General features: G+C 38.8%; 1 protein-coding gene across 2 annotated transcripts in view; it reads left to right on the top strand.

Moving 5' to 3' along the window:
* Nucleotides 1-22,421, top strand: part of LOC139943259 (uncharacterized) — a 133,230-nt gene that overhangs the window by 92,079 nt on the left and 18,730 nt on the right. The window contains exon 1 of one of the 2 annotated variants that reach the window (XM_071940078.1): nt 14,312-14,523. The exons of the other annotated variant lie outside the window; for it this stretch is intronic. Coding sequence (XP_071796179.1) covers nt 14,493-14,523 — 31 coding nt within the window. The 5' untranslated portion in view covers nt 14,312-14,492. Of the gene's footprint in view, nt 1-14,311; nt 14,524-22,421 lie in introns of those variants that run through there. 2 annotated transcript variants of the gene reach the window in all.

Below are 22,421 nucleotides of genomic sequence, written 5' to 3'. Positions count from 1 at the left end.
ATAATTTAATATACATGTGCGATGTTCATTCTTATATATGTGCGAAAACGGAATTGTGGGTTATAGTATGGCTTCCTGTCCACTTGATCCCCGTATCCGTAATGTTTTAGATCGGGCCAGACTATACTCTGGACGGTATAGTATGGTTCCTATGGTTCAATGAGATTGGCGTAGGGTTTATAGTGATGGTCAGGGTACGAGACTCGAGCAGCGTATTTCCGAAACAGCCAGCCAGCCGCGTATTCGGATAATAGAACACATACAGTACAGGGAGGTGACAAAATGTTGCATTTTGCTCAAATCTGAAGGTGAAGATCTGTTTTACTCGAACGAATTCTGCAATATTAGCATAATTTAGAATTTTTAATTGATAATATGTCAATTTCATAGCTTCACATGATTAAAAAATAATTTTTAAAAAGTGAAAAACATTAACAAAACGTCAAAAAATGACCCGCAAACGAAAAGGCAAACATTTTTATTTTGTATTTTTTGCATTTTTTAATATGTCAAAAAAACATCACTGTGAAATACAAAACCATAACTTGAAAAGAATTTATACCCTTCGTTAAAACAAAACATTTAATTTGTAATCCAGAACTTTCAAGACTAATATAGTGGGCGTATCAAATTTTGGAGCTGGGTAAATTTGGTTCACTATCTAGTGGTTAATTAACCACAGTTATTCTGACGCCATTGTCAATGTACATTCCGACCAATTACATAGACGGTGCACTTAAACACAATTTGAAAAGAATTTGAACCCTTCGTTAAGACAAAAAGTTGCTTTCTTGTTCCAGAACCTTGAAGGAAGATAGACTGGACGTATCAAATTTTGAGCTGGCTAAATTGGTCAACTATTATTGATTCTGCAATAAAAAGAAAATGTTTAAAGAAAATGTTTAAAGAAATTGTTTGTCTTATCGAAGGGTGTCACCACTTTTTGCTCGCGGCTGACATAACTATAAATGTGATGACTAAGATTCAAAAAATTTGAAAAATGATTTTGCAAACAAGACACAGTTGAATTTTTATAGCACAAGAACTTTTAAATTTTATTGACAACAATTAAAAATAATCAATCATGAGTGTTTCAGATATAGCTCGGTAATTTACTAACTTTAACTGTTCTACGATTTAAAGTCACCTGGAAATAGAAGTGTTTTTCTTTCAAACATAAGAGTATATGCTTACGAACAATAAAACAATTTATTTAGTAATTGATAAGACAAACATTTTCTTGCAGAATTATTGCAGAATTCGTTCGAGTAAAACAGATCTTCACCTTCAGATTTGAGCAAAATGCAACATTTTGTCACCTCCCTGTACTGTATGTGTTCTATTATCCGAATACGCGGCTGACTGGCTATTTCGGAAATACGCTGCTCAAGTCTCGTACCCTGACCATCACTATAAACCCTACGACAATCTCATTGAACCATAGGAACCATACTATACCGTCCAGAGTATAGTCTGGCCCGATCTAAAACATTACGGATACGGGGATCAAGTGGACAGGAAGCGTACTATATCCCACAATTCCGTTTTCGCACATATAAGAACGAACATCGCACATGTATATTAAATTATCGCATATGTATACCGTCACAAAACATCGCATACAAATGATCGCATATAATATACTACAAAATTATCAAACATATATTAAAACTTATCGCATCTCTATTGCAAATTATCGCACATATATTGTATGGGGCGCCGTTTGTCCATTAATTGTTTGACAATTTTAAGGCATGTTTTTACCATGGTTTACAGCAATTAGATGTAAACCATAAAAACTGTTGCCACATCCTGTTATGGTTTACATACCAGTAAAGTATTTGTTGTGTCTAAGTTTATGGTTTACAAACCATGAACATACAAAAAACATTTACAAATCGTGGTTCATAAACCAAGAAAATTTACGCATCTTAAAAACATGGTTTATAAACCATAGAAAATGAAGCATCAAATTCATGGTTTAGAAATCATGGTTTACAAACCAAGAAAATTGAGACATCTAAAAACATGGTTTATAAACCATGAAAATTTAAGATAAAAATCGTGGTTTACAAATCATGGTTTATAAACCATAACAAATGAACCATAAAATCATGGTTTGTGACAATGGTTTGTAAACCATGAAAATCGAGACTTCTTAAAAAACATGGTTTATAAACCATGAAAATTGAGACTTCTTAAAAAACATGGTTTATAAACCATGAAAATTTACACATCTCAAAAACGTTGTTTGTAAACCATAAAAAAAAGTGCACTTACAAATCATGGTTTACAAACCATAAAAATGTGCACTCACAAATCATGGTTTACAAACCATAAAAAATGTGCACTACAGAAATCATGGTTTATAAACCATAAAAACGTGCACTCAAAAATCATGGTTTATAAACCATAAAAACGTGCACTCACAAATCATGGTTTACAAACCATAAAAAATGTGCACTCACAAATCATGGTTTATAAACCATAAAAACGTGCACTCACAAATCATGGTTTATAAACCATAAAAACGTGCACTCACAAATCATGGTTTACAAACCATAAAAAAACTCCACTCACAAACCATGGTTTATAAACCATAAAAACGTGCACTCACAAATCATGGTTTACAAACCATAAAAAATGTGCACTCACAAATCATGGTTTATAAACCATAAAAACGTGCACTCACAAATCATGGTTTACAAACCATAAAAACGTGCACTCACAAATCATGGTTTACAAACCATAAAAAATGTGCACTCACAAATCATGGTTTATAAACCATAAAAACGTGCACTCACAAATCATGGTTTACAAACCATAAAAACGTGCACTCACAAATCATGGTTTACAAACCATAAAAAAACTCCACTCACAAACCATGGTTTATAAACCATGAAAACGTGCACTCACAAATCATGGTTTACAAACCATTAAAAAAATGTGCACTCACACAAATCATGGTTTACAAACCATAGAAAAGTTGCGTACACAAATCATGGTTTACAAACCATAAAATTCTATTACGATCGTCTCTAAAACCTCCTTCCCAACTCTGATCGGTTCCCATTTCACCCCCATTTCCCCCCATGCCACGTGCGAGCCAGCAATAGCAATTCACCGTGTGTGTCAATGCTGTGATCAATGCACCGTGTGTGTAATGCTGATGCAATAATTATGGTGGCCCTGAAGGGACATCGCATATCGTAAACGTGTGCGCATACGTATGCAATGTCGTGAAACAATTCGCAAATATGTGCGCACACGAATGCAATGTCGTGAAACAATTCGCGAATATGTGCGCACACGTATGCAATATCGTGAAACAATTCGCAAATATGTGCGCACACGTATGCAATGTCGTGAAACAATTCGCGAATATGTGCGCACACGTCTGTGAATATTATTTGCGATGTCGTGAATTTTTTTGCATACCATGTTGCATACCTTTGAATAAAATATCTAATAATCTGGGGGGTTTCTTTCCAACAGTGAGATAAGCGGTAGTCATTGCAGCAGTAGTCTTTGTTGTGAGGCAAGCGAGGCGGGTGGTCTTCCTTGGCCTGGTGCCAAGTTCCTGGGTATACACATGCTTTACAGAGGGAGCCTGCTGTAGCGCCACAGTACTCCCTAGTTCGGTAACAAATTATCCACAACTATGACATCATCCTAATGGTATGCAACATGGTATGCAATAAAATTCACGACATTGCAAAACAAATCGCATTCGTGTGCGCACATATTCACGATTTGGTTCACGAGATTGCATACGTGTGCGCACATATTTGCGATTTGTTTCACGACATTGCATTCGTGTGCGCACATATTCGTGAATTGTTTCACGACATTGCATACGTATGCGCACACGTTTACGATATGCGATGTCCCTTCAGGGCCACCATAATTATTGCATCAGCATTACACACACGGTGCATTGATCACAGCATTTACACACACGGGGAATTGCATATTGCTGGCTCGCATGTGGCATGGGGGGAAATGGGGGTGAAATGGGAACCGATCAGAGTTGGGAAGGAGGTTTTAGAGACGATCGTAATAGAATTTTATGGTTTGTAAACCATGATTTGTGTACGCAACTTTTTTATGGTTTGTAAACCATGATTTGTGAGTGCACGTTTTTATGGTTTATTAACCATGATTTTTGAGTGCACGTTTTTATGGTTTATAAACCATGATTTCTGAGTGCACATTTGTTATGGTTTGTAAACCATGATTTGTGAGTGCACGTTTTTATGGTTTATAAACCATGATTTCTGAGTGCACATTTTTTATGGTTTGTAAACCATGATTTGTGAGTGCACGTTTTTTATGGTTTGTAAACCCTTGATTTGTGAGTGCACGTTTTTATGGTTTATAAACCATGATTTTTGAGTGCACATTTTTTATGGTTTGTAAACCATGATTTGTGAGTGCACGTTTTTATGGTTTATAAACCATGATTTTTGAGTGCACATTTTTTATGGTTTGTAAACCATGATTTGTGAGTGCACGTTTTTATGGTTTATAAACCATGATTTTTGAGTGCACGTTTTTATGGTTTATAAACCATGATTTCTGTAGTGCACATTTTTTATGGTTTGTAAACCATGATTTGTAAGTGCACTTTTTTTATGGTTTACAAACAACGTTTTTGAGATGTGTAAATTTTCATGGTTTATAAACCATGTTTTTTAAGAAGTCTCAATTTTCATGGTTTATAAACCATGTTTTTTAAGAAGTCTCGATTTTCATGGTTTATAAACCATTGTCACAAACCATGATTTTATGGTTCATTTGTTATGGTTTATAAACCATGATTTGTAAACCACGATTTTTATCTTAAATTTTCATGGTTTGTAAACCATGTTTTTAGATGTCTCAATTTTCATGGTTTGTAAACCATGATTTGTAAACCATGAATTTGATGCTTTATTTTTTATGGTTTATAAACCATGTTTTTAAGATGCGTAAATTTTCTTGGTTTATGAACCACGATTTGTAAATGTTTTTTGTATGTTCATGGTTTGTAAACCATAAACTTAGACACAACAAATACTTTACTGGTATGTAAACCATAACAGGATGTGGCAACAGTTTTTATGGTTTACATCTAATTGCTGTAAACCATGGTAAAAACATGCCTTAAAATTGTCAAACAATTAATGGACAAACGGCGCCCCATAATATTGCAAATTATTGCACATATATTACAATTTATCGCACATATATTACAATTTATCGCACATATATTACAATTTATCGCACACATATTACAATTTATCGCACATATATTACAATTTATCGCACATATATTACAATTTATCGCACATATATTACAATTTATTGCATATATATTACATTTATTGCATATGTATTACATTTGTTGCATATATATTACATTTATTGCATATATATTACATTTATTGCATACATCAAATGAATATCGCACATATGTGACAATTATCGCATATATATGAGAAACATCGCACATATATTGTACATTATCGAATAATGCAACGTTTGACACGCCATACGAGAACGTGGCATGGTAACCATATCAAACGTAGTTGAGCTGTTTACTACTAAAAATGCAGCACCAGACTACTCCAATGTATAAACTCGCTACAAGTCCCTACACTAAATTACGCACTTTCGCACGGATTTTGTCTATTGAGATCTGTATTTGTAGCGGATGGGGCGGGGGACGCGCGCGGCCGGAGGCTGGATACAGTTTATGTTTTCCCCCTGGCTATTTCGCTGGTGTCCAAGGCTTGTACTGGATTAATGTTTGTGACCCACCACTACCAGTGATCTGCCTGCCTTGCGACTTTGTTTTTATTGCTAAACACATGTGTTTGTGTACACACAACAAGCGTGGAATTGTAAAACGTCAATATCGGATTACATGGAGGTAACGGCAGAGCCCTAATTTTGGAAATCATTATACTCCATCAAGTTCATTATTGATTAATCAGCATGCCATCCCACAAAAGATGCAAAAATAAGCAGGAAGGCGAAAGGGCTGGAGTGGCAGCAAAGTGCCAACTTTAGAAGCATTTTTTAATTAGGTGCGTTTGTTTACATTTTTATAGTATTTATTTAGCGCAGTCTAGCGTGGCATAAACGCCGGCATTACAACTTTAGCTAAATGCTTGCTAGGCCAATTATTTTGTGCTAAGGGGTTGGGGGATCGTTTTTAATTCTCATAATCATGATAAATATAAAAAAAGAAGGAAAAAAAAATATATATATATTTTTCCAAATCATCGGATTTAGCTGAGCCTCCGAGTTGTTGGTAGGTTGTTGGCGCGGGGTGGGTGGGGCTCGTTTGTCTCGCAGAGTTGGGGTAGTGGTGAGCCAGAGACTAATTGATCTTTTTTCTTCAGATTAGCACGCAGGGAATTAATTTTCTTAATATTTTTTTCTGTATGATTTTTTCAACAATTCTTTGTTCTGGAGCAATTATTTGTTTTCAGATGAGCAGAAGGGAGTTTAATTAAGTCGATGAATAAGGGGAGGGGGTAAAATGGGGTAAGTTAATTACTGGGGTAATAGTTTGCAATTCGAGTGCTGCAAATAAATATGGGTTGGAAACGATCAGAAGAAATTATTGCAAAGATGTGTACAACAGCAAACATTCCTTTCTGGATTATCCAAAGGGTAGTTAAAAATTGACGAAGCGGATATTACATCAATGTGAACTGTAAATCTAAACTTCTGTTGTTGTCAGAGTGTTTAATAAAGTACATGCTGAAAAGGGTTAAATTTCTTGTAATATTATAATTAATATACTAAATTGCCTTAATCTTATTTTGTTTACATGTGTGGACCTTAGATTAGAAGAAAAACTTCATTGGTGTCTTTAATTATTTACTCATCCAAGGAAACAAAAATATGGATCCGAAGATATTTGTGTAAAGATCAGTACTACAACAATTATTCCGTTCTGGAATTTTCGTAGTGTGGTTTAAATTTGATAAAGGAGCTCTCAAATTTTAGAACTGCTATACTTTTAAACATTAATTATTGTTGTTTGTCGGAGTGTTTAAGAATGGAAATTGTGACGGATGTTTCTCTTTGATTTTAATGTTTTACTCTTAATCATATTTGTGTTAGCAGTAGACAAAAAACAACACTTTTTTGAATGAATATACAAACAATTCGTCATATTCATGGCGTTTTTCAGAACGAAAACAAATCATTGCCAGGCGGTCAAAAGCTTCGAACCTAAATCAAGTTATCAGAGTGTAGGTTTGAAACCCAGACGTAACTCATGCACTAAATAACCAGACAGTGTTGCTGTGGATGATAAGCAACAGTGTTAAGAAGACTTGACACAACTTTAAATCCGCTTACGATAAAACACAATATAATAGCGCCAAATCCAATTAACAATGCTCACAGGCGCTTAAAAACAATCAAAACTATAACATTAATGGTAATTGTCAAAGACCAGTCTTCTCACTTCTCACCGGTCGAAGTTGCGAGATATGAATGAAAAAAAAAAAAAAAACACCCTTAGTCACACGAAGTTGTGTGTTTTCAGATGCTTGATTTCGGGACCTCAAATTGAGGTCTCGAAATCAAAGTCGTGGAAAATAACTTCTCAAAAACTACGTCATTTCAGAGTGAGTATAGTTTCTCACAATTGTTTATACTATCAACCTCTCCCCCATTACTTGTTACCAAGTTATGAGTTATGATTATTATTTTGAGTATTTACCAATAGTATCCAATGCCTTTAAAAAAAAAAAAAAAAAAAATGAAATCATGAAAAGGGTAATATCATACGACACTTTCATTACTTTTGGCATGACGATGCTTTTTTCCTCAAATAGTGGCATTCCTGAGTTAAGATGCGTTAATAGCTGTATTTAACATGCTTTGCACAAAACAAAGATTTCATTGCATTTCGTTGAGCAATTTTTATAAGGCGCCAGTGCAATTTAATTTGTTATATACAATCAAATACTGTAAACTACAATGGACCGTGCAAGTGTCCAGTCAGTGCGCACCGTTCGGAAAAGTCCTTTCTTAAATTTGCAGCGTATGCAAGACAGTCGCAGTTTTGCATATATAATGAGCTTGGAGGGCACATTTTCAAAAAATCATATCTTGAAAACCCAGCCATGTACAAATATAACTACATGACAGTATGAACGAGGAATGCTTAATTGTAATGACAAAAACATAGGTGAATTTGAATTGTTCAGAAATAAGAAATTTCGGTCTAAAAAAATGACCATCGTTGTACAAAAATAAAGGTCTCCGAAAAAGTCCCTTTTGTAGCATTTAACGAAATCGTGCAGACAAACCTTATCATGTGTGTTCAGGTACATTATTCATCTACTCAGCCGCTACTGTCGTTGTTTCTGAATCCACTCGAAACAGTCGGGGGCACCCTAAGTATCCGTCGCCGTCAGCGCGAACTTTCTCGGTAAAAAAATCCACCATTACTCAATGGTATAATGTGAGCCCGAACGTGATTGGTCAGAATGTGCATCAAGCGTGCCAACTGACTAATCAGCTTCTACGTAACAAAACGCAAGGCACCTTTGGTTTGGCATGATTCCTTGCTCATGTCATGCAATCACGGGGGCTTGTTTTGACAACAAAGCGGTGCCCGACTATTATTCGTTATTATGGCGTTTGGCCGGGTTTAGCTTACAGTTATTATCTGATCTGTATCTTCACGTCTACGAAACCAAAACTGGCATAAACGCAACGGATAATTAAATTGCTATTCTGTGCCAAAATATGATGGCCTTCCAATCCAATCCTATGAATCCAAGTGTATTTATGTTTTAAAAAGAAATCCTTCTTTGCTGTTGTATTATATTTATTAAACTAAAATTAAAAAGTATTTCAAAACTAATTTGTTGTTTTCTTTTAACCAATGAAATGTTCAATTCTTGATCCTGGCCTTCTCCCTATTTATTAACTGTGAAATCTCAACTAAAAGCTGAAAGTTTGGTAAATATTTTCAATATACAACACACAATAATAAACCAGATGAAAAATCTTCTTTTAACTTTGTTAATTTTACAAAACATTTATTTTAAAGTCCCTTTCAGCTGCTAACATAAAATAACAACGACATTATATTGCGTTTCTGCACACACGACAAGTTGAAAAAACTTGAGTGACCACTGCAAAATACAAATTATAAATTACTGGGAAAGTACCTTGGTATATTAAAATAAAATAAACAGAAATATCAGTTTTGTTCAGTTTACAAAAATATCTTGTGAGGGAGTCTCCTAGGCGACTAGTGAAATTTATAACTCGACTAGTCGGGCCTCGGAGTCGCAACTTTTACTCTTGTTTTCGATGCACAAGATGCCTTACGTCATATTGTTTGGCACAGGCGCAATATATTACAGTTAACGCTAAATGGATTTAAAAATTGTGTAACTGGTGAAAAACAATCAGATTGTGTTCCGTAAAGTAAATTGAGACCCTTTTCAAAATCGCGGTTTCGGCATTGGATTAGGCTTCAGGCTCTGTCATGTCTGACACCCCACGGGGCATATGCAAAGCATGCGCAACCACGGGGCCAAGCTAGCCTTAGCCGAATCCAAAGTCAAAGCCGTGGTCTCGCAAAGGGCCTTTCGCTGTTGTGAATGGTCGCAAGCGATACAATAGCACTCAGCACTTATGACATCACTTTTGCTTAAAATACACCGCTGTCAGACAAACATTCCACTAATTTAGCGATCACGCCAAACGCGCCATGGCGCCTGTATGTAGTAGTACTGCGAGTAAACATAACGTTGACAAGTACGTGTGCATATGTTGTTAGTAAAATTGTGTACGTTTGTCTGAGATCCATGTTCTAAACTTGGTTTTAGCATTTAGTGCGGAGTGCTATTGGTTAACAAGCAGGTACATGTAGTTAGGTCTAGCGGTGGCACGATAACCTATTAGTTGAAAAATGTTAGTTGCAACTCGACTAAGCAATCAACAGTCCCGACTTCAACAGTAGTCGCCCTATGTAGTCGTCCAGGCTCGAGTCTCCCCGTCACTTTAAACCGTGGACAATTTTCAGAGAGCTGGGACTGTAAAAGGAATACAAAGAAAGCAAGTAGAGTTAAAAACATGCCCAAGAAGACCAAAATGTTTCAGAAACACTTTACACAGAGCAGAAAACTGACATGGACTACAGTTATTACCAATAAATTGCAATCCCAAAGTGAAATATTGTTGCTGTGTGAAATTAAAGTTAGACATGTTTGACCATTCCCTTTTTGATTAAGAGTTAACCAAGACTGTCTTAAATCAATATGATTTAACCCAGTATGAACTAGCAAAAGGTATTGACCACCTGATCAAATTGAAACTCAATCGATACCTGTATTATTTATTTTCTCAACAAGTGTCAACAAATATTGAATATACTTTCAGGTAATTTAAAAAATATTATATTTTGAATTATTAGTAATATACATGTAAAATAGACCTCAGATTCGAATCATAGAAATAGAAGACCAATAGAAGACTAATAGTAGTACTATTACTCTACACATGATTTCACAGAGTCTTAACAATACAGAGTCTTAACAATAACGAAGAAAACCTATAACAATTCCATATTCCAATCCTGCATCAAACTACCATGTTTTGTTATTATTGATGGAAAATTTAATTTTTGATATTATTGTTTTCATGAATTTTTTTTATTTCTTCATTATTTAATTTTGTTTTATTTTTTCACAACGATCGTCAAAAAACATGATAAAAAAGATCGCCGTACGAACAGTACACAACACAACAAGGCCTTTTTCTTACATGATGACGTCACGTAAGCTAAAACGCAGCGGCACAAACAGAGATTTTTGCACATTTTTGGCACTGAAAAAAAATATCAACAGCCAAACCTGCAGAAGTATATGTGGTACCAAAAGAAAGAACGATCCTTCGTCTATCAGAATATGGACTCCGTTTGTCTCAACCGTGCTCGAAACAGTCGGGGGTACCCTAAGTGTAAAGCTTATCAACAAAAAGTGTAAAACTTACACCACATTTCAGACGAAGATTCACATGTATTTGGTCTCGAAAATCCGGTAAAAATGGCTTTGTTTTACGAGGAAAATGTTCAAGAAACTTACCACTCCATGCTTGACCCAACACTGCCCTCTTGCTGGGACCTATGGCCAATTTTGCACATCGTCTCCGAGTTCTCGCGCTGTCACACGAAATCTCGAAGGGTCCGAGTGCGCCGCGCGACTGCAAATGAAACCTGGAAAATATGCTAATTATCTCGCACTCTGCGCACGGACTGTGTCGCGCGTTTTCGAACGTTTCAAATATTAAAATGCGTGTTGGGTGGGTTTCACAAAGGTAGTCCTTACTTAGGACTAGTCCTAGACAATGCTAAGAGATAGGACTGGTCCTAAGATAGGACCAGTAACTCATCCTGACTTAGGACTGGTCCTATCTCTTAGCATTGCCTAGGACTAGTCCTAAGTTAGGAATACCTTTGTGAAATCCACCCTTGTTGAGATAGTGCAGTTACTATTTAGTTTAATGTTTTAAATTGAGCAAACCTAAAAAAAGAACATTTTACAGTTTGGAAGTGTTGAAATAAGCGCCGAACTTGCACGGTCTTGTAACTACTTATTTACTTGAACATATGTTGGAATGCGTATGATTGGAGACAATAAAACAAACCCAAATTGCAGCAACAACCGCTAGTGTTTGTAAACCAGCCATTATAATGAATGCCACGGTGTAGTCTCCAGTTAAGTCGTAAATCAATCCTGGTGGAAACAAATCAAGACAAAAATGTTAAAGTTGCATCCCTTCATTATTAGTTTTCCTTTCTTTCCTTCCTTCAAACATTATTAACTTCATTATTTTGGTTTCCTTCCTTCATTATTTACTTTAATAACATATCTTCTGTAAACGCACGGTAAACCAATGAAAAGACAGATTATTTTAGGGGTTAATTAAGGTAATATACAACGATTCTACATAATTTTTCGCTGGTTGAGAGCGCGTCACATGATATGTCTTAGTTTTACTAAAAACCCGTCGGCCGGGTGATAGTCGTTTGCCATGGAATAGTATACACATACTGACTGGCAACGAGGTAACTAGTGTAACCCTATATTCTCCAGAGTAACCAGAAGAGCGACCGCTTCCCGATGCAGAAGGCCCAGGGAAATGGGCCCCTCTTCTGGTCACTCACAGGCCCGATGGGGAATAGACGTACGCTAGTTACCGAATAATGCCAGTCTGTATGTGTTTTATAACACAGCTCGGTCTTAAATGTGAAATAAGAACAAAAATCTGGAAAAGAAAGGAAGTTTTGTTGTTGCTGTTCACGATTCAAGTCAAGAGAGGGCGCTGTAACCGGGCACTATTTCCCAAGACTAGTGCCCGCTCGGGAACTAGTTCTCGCAAACACGCGCGCGCGATCACTAGACTATATTATTAGCCCATCTCACGTGACCGTGTTTCAGTGCTATGTTTAAAGCTAAGGCTTCCGAGGTGATCCCCGGAGCATTCTGTTTTCTATGGAAAATGGAACGGTCCGGGGATCACCGAGGGAGTCGGAGTTTTAACCATAGCACTCGAAGCATTCAATATTTGTATAATATTGCTCTGCTTATATCACAACCTCTGCATTGTGTGTCCAATGTCACGCCCCAAGTTTGATTGAAGATAAATACGACCTCGTTGGATATGAGACGCTGCCGTCGATTTCACAAAGAGTTAGGACTCGTCTTATCTCGAGTTAGGACGAGTAACTTGTCCTAATTTAGGATTAATCTTCAAGTCTGCATGCTAAAGTGCAGGGTTGGGACTCGTCCTAAGTCCTAAGATTAGTCTTAAGTTAGGAAGAGTTTTGTGAAATCGGCGGCTGAAGTGCCAATTTTCCGTATTCCACTCGCGCTGGTGTGTTAACTTTTAATGTCATTGTCAAATAACTGGAGCACAAAAGGTACGAAAATAATTTAATTGTAACTTGGTTATAACATAGACACTCACCTGGAAAATATAAAAGAAGGACTAAGGACAAACCAGCCAGGAATCCCGTTCATCCCAATACATTGTCCAGTTGTTTTTTACGTAAAGGATATACAAATTAGGTTTTCTGACTTTTTGGTGTCATTTGGAGTTGAATCCATAAGCTATCCATACATCTAAACATTTTACCCCATAGTCATGTACTTTGTATTCGTCAGCCATTTCAAAAGTGTATAGAACTTTTTTGAGACACGGTAAAAAATTCACGTTCGAAAGGCGACCGAAAACGGGAGATAGGCCTTTGACGCGCTAAATGTCACGTGCTGACGGCAAAAAATCACGTGCTGACGGCAATGCACATAAAATGTACACGGGAGATGTACAGATGCCAGAACCCGCGTATGTACGCGCGGCCGATCTAGTTATTCTATTCTATATCTATGGGCATGGCCATGCTGTAAACATAGAATAGAACAACTACGTTTAAATCGGCCGCGCGTACATACGCGGGTTCTGGCATGGGGGCTGCCATAGCCTGTCTCCCATGTACATTTTCTGTGCGTTGCCGTCAGAACGTTACTTTTTGCCGTCAGCACGTAACATTTAGCGCGTCAAATGCCTATCTCCCGTGTTCATTTTCGCGCGTAACCTTTCGAACGTGAAATTTTTACCGCCTCCATGGCAAACCAAAACTTGTTCTACACCATATATAACGAATTAAAAGAACTAGATCGGCCGCGCGTACATACGCACCATTGTCTGCGTCAATGTTTTTGATGCAACTCGTTGGGAAGTTGGACGTTCTTGGACTTTGAATATTTTCGAACTATTTTTGTGCATACGTTGGCATACGTTCAGGCGATACGCCATGGTGTGACAAGGCCTTTAGCTGCATGTTTTCCGCGTAAACGTGAACGTCAGGATCTTGTGTCGTTAAAGTCTCACGTTTTTAGCGTACGTGAAGTTTTCACGTTAGGTATGTACGTGCGCGCAGACGTTATACATGAGCATGCACAACGCCCGAAGTGGTGACGTCACCCAGAAACAAACAATATTTTGACATTCACGTTCACTTTTTTGGCTGCGTAACGTGCAGTATAACCGCGCTTTTTGGGGGCAGCAGGAATATTGGCAAGTACAATCACTTGTTTGCCAATATTGGTGCCACAGCACTACAGAGCATATAGGAAACAAAAGCTTCCCACGTGGACCCGCAACCCACGCCGCTGTGCTCTGCGCATGTGCCTATTGTCTGTGCAAAAAGCACTGTTTTTTCCGAAAATGTGTACATGAACATGTAACACGCAAAGTGTGTAGTGTGTATTTAACTGCTGTGCGTAGATTTAATCACTCAGTGCAGGGAAGGAAGCTGTTGATCAACACAGATCAAAATTTCGCCTCAGTTTAAGATTCGCTGTCTGCATCTGTTGGTAAAATTGATACTTTGTTTGAAAAGGATTCAGGAACTCTGACTGTCTCTGGTGAAACAGAGAGTTGTCGTCAGTGTAGAGGACAAGATGGGTCTCTTTCTATTCCTGGTTCTTGGTGGTGAGTCCATTGTTTGTTATTTTTTAAATTTGTTTCATCTGCGTGTAAGTTTTGGGAAGCACTTCTGAAGTCACGACGGAATGTTCCTTCATCTGGAATTCAGTTTAATTTATCACAAAACTGATATTAATTGTATTACCTTTCCTTGTGACTTTATCTACCTTCGATATTATAACGAATGTATATTTACTGCATTTACTCGAGACTTTTTTTTCTTGGGTTAAGTAAACTGAATGAGACCAACAAAAATGTAAAAAAAATATATATATAGTTCCCAGATGTTAAGCGTTTAGAAATCTGAAGAGGGTTTGTTTCCATTCAAACGTTATGTGCGCGATGTTTCGGATTGGAGCTCGATCCTAAAGTTATTGTAGGTGAAATAAAACATATGAATGACATATTTGTATCTTTACTAATATTAGTAGGAAGCTGTTACTGTATAACAAACAAGTTCACTGATTCTAATTGCCGCGTACAATTTTCTCGAACCTTAATAAACCAAAATTCAAAATTCTGATACAAAATTGCGGGTTGTCAATCAGGTCAAACTGCTGTGCATCACTCGCAGTAGGGGCGTTGACAACAGTTCTGAGTGATTGGCTATTTTACAGCCGTAACATTTAACAACAGCTCCTTACACCCGCTTGCTATTCTTGTTATTATGTAAATATATTTGACACTCATGTTTGAGTCGGGCTCTATGTCTGACACGCCACACAACTCTATCTTGCATACAGCTGAAAAGCTCCTCCTTGCCTACTCGTGCATCCTCGATCAGGGTCTTGAGCATGGTCTTGGTGGGTCTTCCGGGGCAACACCTGCCGTGAGTGGGCTCCCACACGATGGCTTTATGGGCTGGTAGCTCTGGGTGCCGTAGACAGTGACCAGCAAGGCGCAACCGGCGCTCATTGATCTTCTCACTCAGTTGGGGGAAGTTGCCATAGAGCTGCAGGTTCGTGCTGTGATCCCTCCAGGAGACATTCTGTGCCATCCGTAGCATCCTGGTGTAGCAACCATTGATGGATTTGGTCATTGCCTTTGTGAGAGTCCAAGACTCACACCCATACAGCAGGATGGTTTCTCTTGCGGCATGAAAGAATCTCATCTTTAAACCCTTGGGGAGCTAAGATGTCCAGATCTTCTTCATGTCATGGAGGGCTTTCTCTGTACTCTGCATCCTGGAGCCGAGGTACTTGAAGTCGTCCACCTCCTTTAGTGATGAACCTCCGAAGGTCTTAAGCGGAGCATGATCCTCAATGTTGTACACCATATACTCCGTCTTCTTGGCAATGAGATGGAGACCAACCTTCTCACACTCCGACTCAACTCTGCTGAGTAGCTCTTGTGCCTCTATGATGTTGTCAGACAGAAGGGCTATATCATCTGCGAAGTCTAGTTCGGAGAGGGTCATTGGGCCGATTCTTCTAGACTTTCTTGTGGTGATGGTGAAACCTAGATCCTCGTATTCTTTGAGGGCTTGTCTCAGGGCGTAGTCAAGTACAATGATGAATAAAAATGGAGCCAGCGTGTCGCCTTGCAGAACTCCTGCCACAATTTCGAACACATCGCTTTCTCCGTCCGGGGTGATGATTTTGGCAGTGGTATTGGTGTACATGGCTTCGATGGCTCGAAGAAGCCGGGGTGGGATTCCAAACGCCTTCAAGATTTTGATCATCTTGCCTCTATTGATGGAGTCGTAGGCCTTTTTGAAATCTATGAAAGTCAATTCAGCCGGCGGTTTGTTGTTCTTTACTTCCTCGATAATACGGCGGAGGGCTAAGATCTGTGCGACAGTAGAACGTTTTTCTCTGAAACCGTTTTGATTGTACCGGTTATAGACTTTGGCCATGGTGCACGTGAGACTGATTCCACGGGAGTTGTATGGTGAGGACAGGTTTCCAGGTTTCGGGATTGGGATGATGTTGGGCAGGGACCACTGGGTGGGCATGTTGTTCGCCATCAGGCCCATATTGCAGAACTCAAGCATTATTACATCAAGCTCACAGTTTCTCAACACTTCCGGGGAATGTCATCTGGGTCTGCCCTTTTTCCCCTGCTTGAGGGAGCATTTGACTTTCCTTAGCTCTTCCATCGACAAGGGGCCATCATCAATGCCAACGTTCGTGAGTACGTCTGCGATCTCCAAATCCTCACCAGTCACAGAAGGATGATCTCCCAGCAGATTTCTGAAGTGGGTGAACCATGACTTTACGCGGTTACTCCCTTGACTTGTCCTGCTTTTGACCTCTTCCTGCCACTGACCCCATTGACTATTCTCCATGCCTCACCATATTGCTTGCCCTCACGAGCTACCTCTACCTCCTCGATTCTAAGTGCAAACTCTTTTTCTCTCAGCCTTTCATACACGTCCAATAGCTGTATAGTCTTGCTCCGGATAAAGGCATCATGTTGTTCCTCAACTGTCTTTCGTGCTGCAACAACTTCTGGGTGATCAGAATTGTGGCTTATTTTTACTCGATTCACCTTAGGCAAGCTCTTCTTTGCCTCTAAGTTGGCCACGATGAAGTGCTGGTAAAGAGTTGTTGCATCCTCTTCTCTTCTTAACTCTCCTCGCTCGTTCTCTTCCTCCCCTTCTCCTTCGTCTTCTCGTTTACTCCCAAGCACATGGAAGCGATTAAGCACTACCACTGTGTACTTTGCCTGTAGATCAGGACGGGAGGAAAATCCAATCAACCTTCTCCTTGAAGGCTGTGGTCTTGGGTTGTCTTAGGCTAATCCTAACTTGCATCGATACAACCTGTGATCGGAGGCCACTGTCCTGAAGCTGCTGTATGCCTCAGTCGAACAAGGATGAAGTCCAGTTGGCGACGGTCTTCTGTGGCTCTGTCTTCAAAAGTCCAGAGTTTGCCTCTTCGCTTCTGGAACAAGGTGTTGGCTGCAAGGAGGCTGTTTTCTTGGAGAAAACTGACTAGAAGTTAACCATTCCGGTTTGACCAATCCCCAAGCACAGCCAACAAGTTGTGCGCTGGCACCTGCCCAACAGCAACTCGGAGATTGTTGAAGCATTGCTCGACATCTGCCTCGCTGCTGCAGTTGTGTGGAAAGTAGCATACAATAATTGTTGTGACAGGGTTGCCATCAAACTCTGCTACAAGAACTCGTGGACTAACAGAGTGGATACCCCAGCATTTCTGGTGTTCCTCCGGTCAGATGAGGTAATAAAGTCCATCCCGCCTGTCTTGCTTTACCTGATGTCTTCATGGACACGGCGGTGCTCCTGAATGCCCAATACATCAATTCCGTACATCTCGCTACATGCTGCCATCTCCTCAGACCTTGACTCATCTCTTATTGTGAAGGCATTAAACGTTGATAGAATTATCGACTTCTTGCACTTCAAAAGGTGCGCAGTAGCCTTGGCTCTGAAGTCAGACTGATCCCTCCCCGAAGGGTTTAAGAACCCGTCGTCATGGAGCCCAGAAGGGCCAGGACCTTGGCCAGCTGCTAATAAGTTCCTGCGGACTCCCGCCGCTGGAAGTATAGGATTTGCAGTCGTGTGTGTAGTCATCATGTTACCTTCAATGCTGTAGTAACCTGGGGTCGCCGTCCTCCAGGCCCATTCAGCCGTTGGGGTGCAGAAGAGCCTCATCCGCCCTAAAGACGCAAGTCAAGCCTGCCGGAAAACCACCCGGCCACGGTGTCACCATTTAACCCATAGCTGGAGGGTATTGGCTAACGGGTTCCGCCTGCCCGGGTTTGAAATCAGAGTTACCTTCTCCTAGGTGGATTGCCTCCCATGGCTGATGAGCCCATCCTACCCATAGCTTTCTGGTTTTAAGAGAAGATGAGAAGATGAATGTTTGAAAATCGCGGTGAATTCGGCCAAAATTTGCGAATTGACAGTGAATATTTTCACAATCGCTCTCGTCACCCCTCGACCTGTCCGTACCAATATGTTACGAATTTTTACGAACGCTAAACAATGTTAGCCAATGATTGCTAATGCCTTACAATAGCTTACGAAAGTTGCCAAAGCTTACGCACGCTTTACCAACGTTACTAATGGCTACCAATGCTTACGACAATCTACGGCGAATGACAGCTTTGCAACATTCGCTGAAATTATAAAGCGCTTCCCAATGCTGTTTACACTGTTGCGAATAATATTAGGTGAATGTGCTTACGAATGAAAATATTTGACAATCGCTCATACTTCGCAACATTCGCCGTGTCTTCGTAAGCGTTCGTAACAAATTCGGAGTGGTTACCCGTCACGCCCCATCTCCTTACGAAGATCGGTCTATTTACAAACCGGTTTGTTAATTTCAGCGAATGTTGCGAAGACGGTCATTCGCCTCGACATTCGTTAGCATTGGTAAGCCATTGTTAACGTCTTTAAAGCATGCGTAAGCGTTGGCAACGTTCGTAAATACACCTGTAAGGCGTTTGTAACCTTCGCGGGTCCCCTTTCTTACAAATGTGATGTTGCTGTTTGCCAAACGAACAAGTGGCCAGAGCGAGATTCGCCCGGTATTGATAGCAATCGCGGCCGCGTAATCCATTGTTCGGAAATTAGTCAGAAAATGGCAAGACATTGGCAACGATGGTAAGACATTCGTTAACATTCCTAAGTACATTATTAACGTTTGTAAGACCTTTCGTAAGCATTCGAAAACATTCGTAACATTCGCTAGCAATCACTTTATTTGTTTGAAATTGCTAGTAAGCTCAGTCGCGACGTGCGCAACGTTCGTTGCCTATGTGTAAGGCATTAGCTAAAGCATTATCAAGCGTTGGTAAACATTCGTCATTATTGTATGGAGAGGTCGAGGGACGACCGAGGGGTGACCAAAATTAAAATGTTCACCATCCAATCGCAGAGGTGGGAATGACAGTGAACAATCCGTAATTGTTACCAACGCTAACGTAACACGGCGAATGTTGCGAAGTTTGAGCTACTGTCAAATAATTCAATTCGTAAGCCCATTCGCTAGCATATTTTCCCAAGTGTGAGAGTAGCATAATCATTTACACCATAAGGACATTAAATGCTACTCTCACACTAGGGAGAAAATATGCTAGCGAATGGGCTTACAACACTTATAACTAAATAAAAAATAATATAACAAATTACAGGAGTAAGAGGACTGGTTCACCCAAGAGCTTCTAATGTTTCAACATAAACATCAACCAACTACATGACATGTACAGTCTATCGCATATTTTTGTTTTACTCATTATTTTTTTAGATCAATATCGCTCTTCAAGATTCTTGACTTTTCTGTTTGTTAATATCGCTTTGATGCACACACTCGTCGCATGAGAACTCTCTCACTTTTATATCAATATTTCTAGCCCCAATGATTTCTGAACTAGTGCTTCAGTAGCCTCAAATTACACGTCAGTAACGGTATCTGTTTGCTCTCTACACAATAAATGCACTTTGATTCACACACCTTCTCGTAATAAAAGTATCTTTCCTTTGATGAACATTCCTAGCCGTCATGGATGTTTTGCATGTTTTATATTTTTAATAGTTTTGTTGAATTCGTCGATAAGTCACCTTAAGTTCGGCTTCGTATCCCCGATTTTCGGATTCAGCACCCCAGAATTGGGTAAATGCTGCTCACTCCATTAACAAGAGCCTCTTTGTTCTTAAATCTGGTCTAGACTATAGGTCTAACATCAATAAGTACCAATGAGTACAATTGAAAACGAACGCTTGAGCGATTATTAAAAATAAAAATAAATACACGAACATATTACAACTCTCTTTGGATGTTTCTGCGTTTGGCCTTGTTTTAAAAGAAGAAAAAAAACTTCATTTAAACTAGAAAGAATAGTACACTAAACTATTACCTCTCTCTTCAAATAAATCTGTAAAAACAAAACAATTTATTGTTTAATATAACAAAGTACAAAATATTATACAAGGAGGTTGGCCCAATATAGTCACTCCTGTTGCATCAACAACCTGTAGATCAATACCACTCGTCAAGGTTTTTCACCATTCTAGATGTTATGTTCACTTGGCACCACCCGCTCTTGGCTTGATTAATTTGTCTCTCTGTGTATCAATACTTCTAGCCACAATTAAACAGTTGCAGCATCAGTATATATATATATTTTTTTTTTAAATGACACGTCAGCATCGGGTATTATAGTAAAATTGCTTAATACCGATACGAAGCCATAGCTTCAGGTACCGGAGATACAATACTGAAAGCGCTATAAACCCAGATCGGTTCCCAATTTACTTTTCTAGTCTGAACTATTACAAGTCTAGAAATAAAATACTACTTCCTACTAACTCTCTGCCAGATTGTGTTACCTGATTTGAACCTTTGTTTTTGGAATTGAAATAAAGGTCCTAACCAACTTAGCCAATCAAGCAGTTGTTGGTAGTCTAACTTCTTCGCCAATGTCGGTATTCCCGATTGAATAAATTCCACTTTACCTAATGTTCTTAAGCATTTACACCATAACGATATAACTGCATGGGTACACTCAAATTGTCATTGTTACAAGTTTATTTGCAAACCAGGTTAATGAGATTATCAACCAATGACTAAGTTGCCCAATTGATAGAACACCTGTATGTAAGCCAATTAGTTCCAGTTAGAAATCCCAATGAACTTTAGTCTGCTTGCATATTAATCTGTTTTATCTTCCAGTACGCGCTGATCCATCAATCAGATGCTCGAACTACTAGGGGGGTAAATACATAATCTACGACCTCTGTTGTATATCCTACTTCCTCTGTTTTTATTACACAGTGCGTATTTCGGCTTCGTTGGATATGGGACGCAGAAGCGCTATATTTTTCCGTATTCCACTCGCGCTTATGTGTTAACTTATAATTATCTTCCACTACGCGCTAATCAACCAATCAGATGCTCGAACTACTAGAGAGTTTTATATGTTTATAACATAACTTCAGAAATCGCTTTTTGTTATGAAAGTCGTGTTCCATTAGTATGCCCTTGTAGAACCAATATCTGTAAAATTCACACAGTGCAATAACAGCAGCGTAAAGAATTATATAACAAATCATACGGGAGTTTGAAGATTGGTTTACCCAACAGCTTCTCATGTTTCAACATAGACATCAACCACTATAATGTAAAAGTCTTTTGCAAACATAGTATTTTACTCTTTCTTTTCCTTGGTTTTAAGAACGGGATTTGAACCACTGACTTTCGGTTTGTCAGCCACAAATAAGTGACAGGTTCAAATTTCAAACTAGTTATCTTGTCACATATTTAACCAAGTGTTTCTTGGGTTGCATCAAATAAATTATACATCAACCGCTACCGGTAGATCAATATCCCTCTTTAAGATTCTTGACTTTTCTGTTTGTTAATATCGCTTTGATGCACACACTCGTCGCATGAGAACTCTTTCACTTTTCTATCAATATTTCTAGCCCCAATGATTTATGAACTAGTGCATCAGTAGCCTCAAGTTACACGTCAGTAACGGTATCTGTTTGCTCTCTGCACAATAAATATTCACTTTGATTTACACACCTTCTCGTGATAAAAGTATCTTTCCTTTGATCAATATTCCTAGCCGTCATGGATGTTTTGCATGTTTCATATTTTTAATAGTTTTGTTGAATTCGTCGATAAGTCACCTTAAATTCGGCTTGGTATCCCCGATTTTCGGATTCAGCACCCCAGAATTGGGTAAATGCTGCTCACTCCATTAACAAGAGCCTTTTTGTTCTTAAATCTGGTCTAGACTATAGGTCTAACATCAATAAGTACCAACGAGTACAATTGAAAACGAACGCTTGAGCGATTATTAAAAATAAAAATAAATACACGAACATATTACAACTCTCTTTGGATGTTTCTGCGTTTGGCCTTGTTTTTAAAGAAGAAGAAAAAAGCTTTTCATTTAAACTAGAAAGAATAGCACATTAAAGTATTACC

This window comes from Asterias amurensis, chromosome 10 (genome assembly GCF_032118995.1).
Source record: "Asterias amurensis chromosome 10, ASM3211899v1".
In the NCBI taxonomy this organism is placed as follows: domain Eukaryota; kingdom Metazoa; phylum Echinodermata; class Asteroidea; order Forcipulatida; family Asteriidae; genus Asterias; species Asterias amurensis.
Note: the sequence above shows the minus strand (reverse complement) of the source record. Positions and strands in the feature narration are given on the sequence as shown.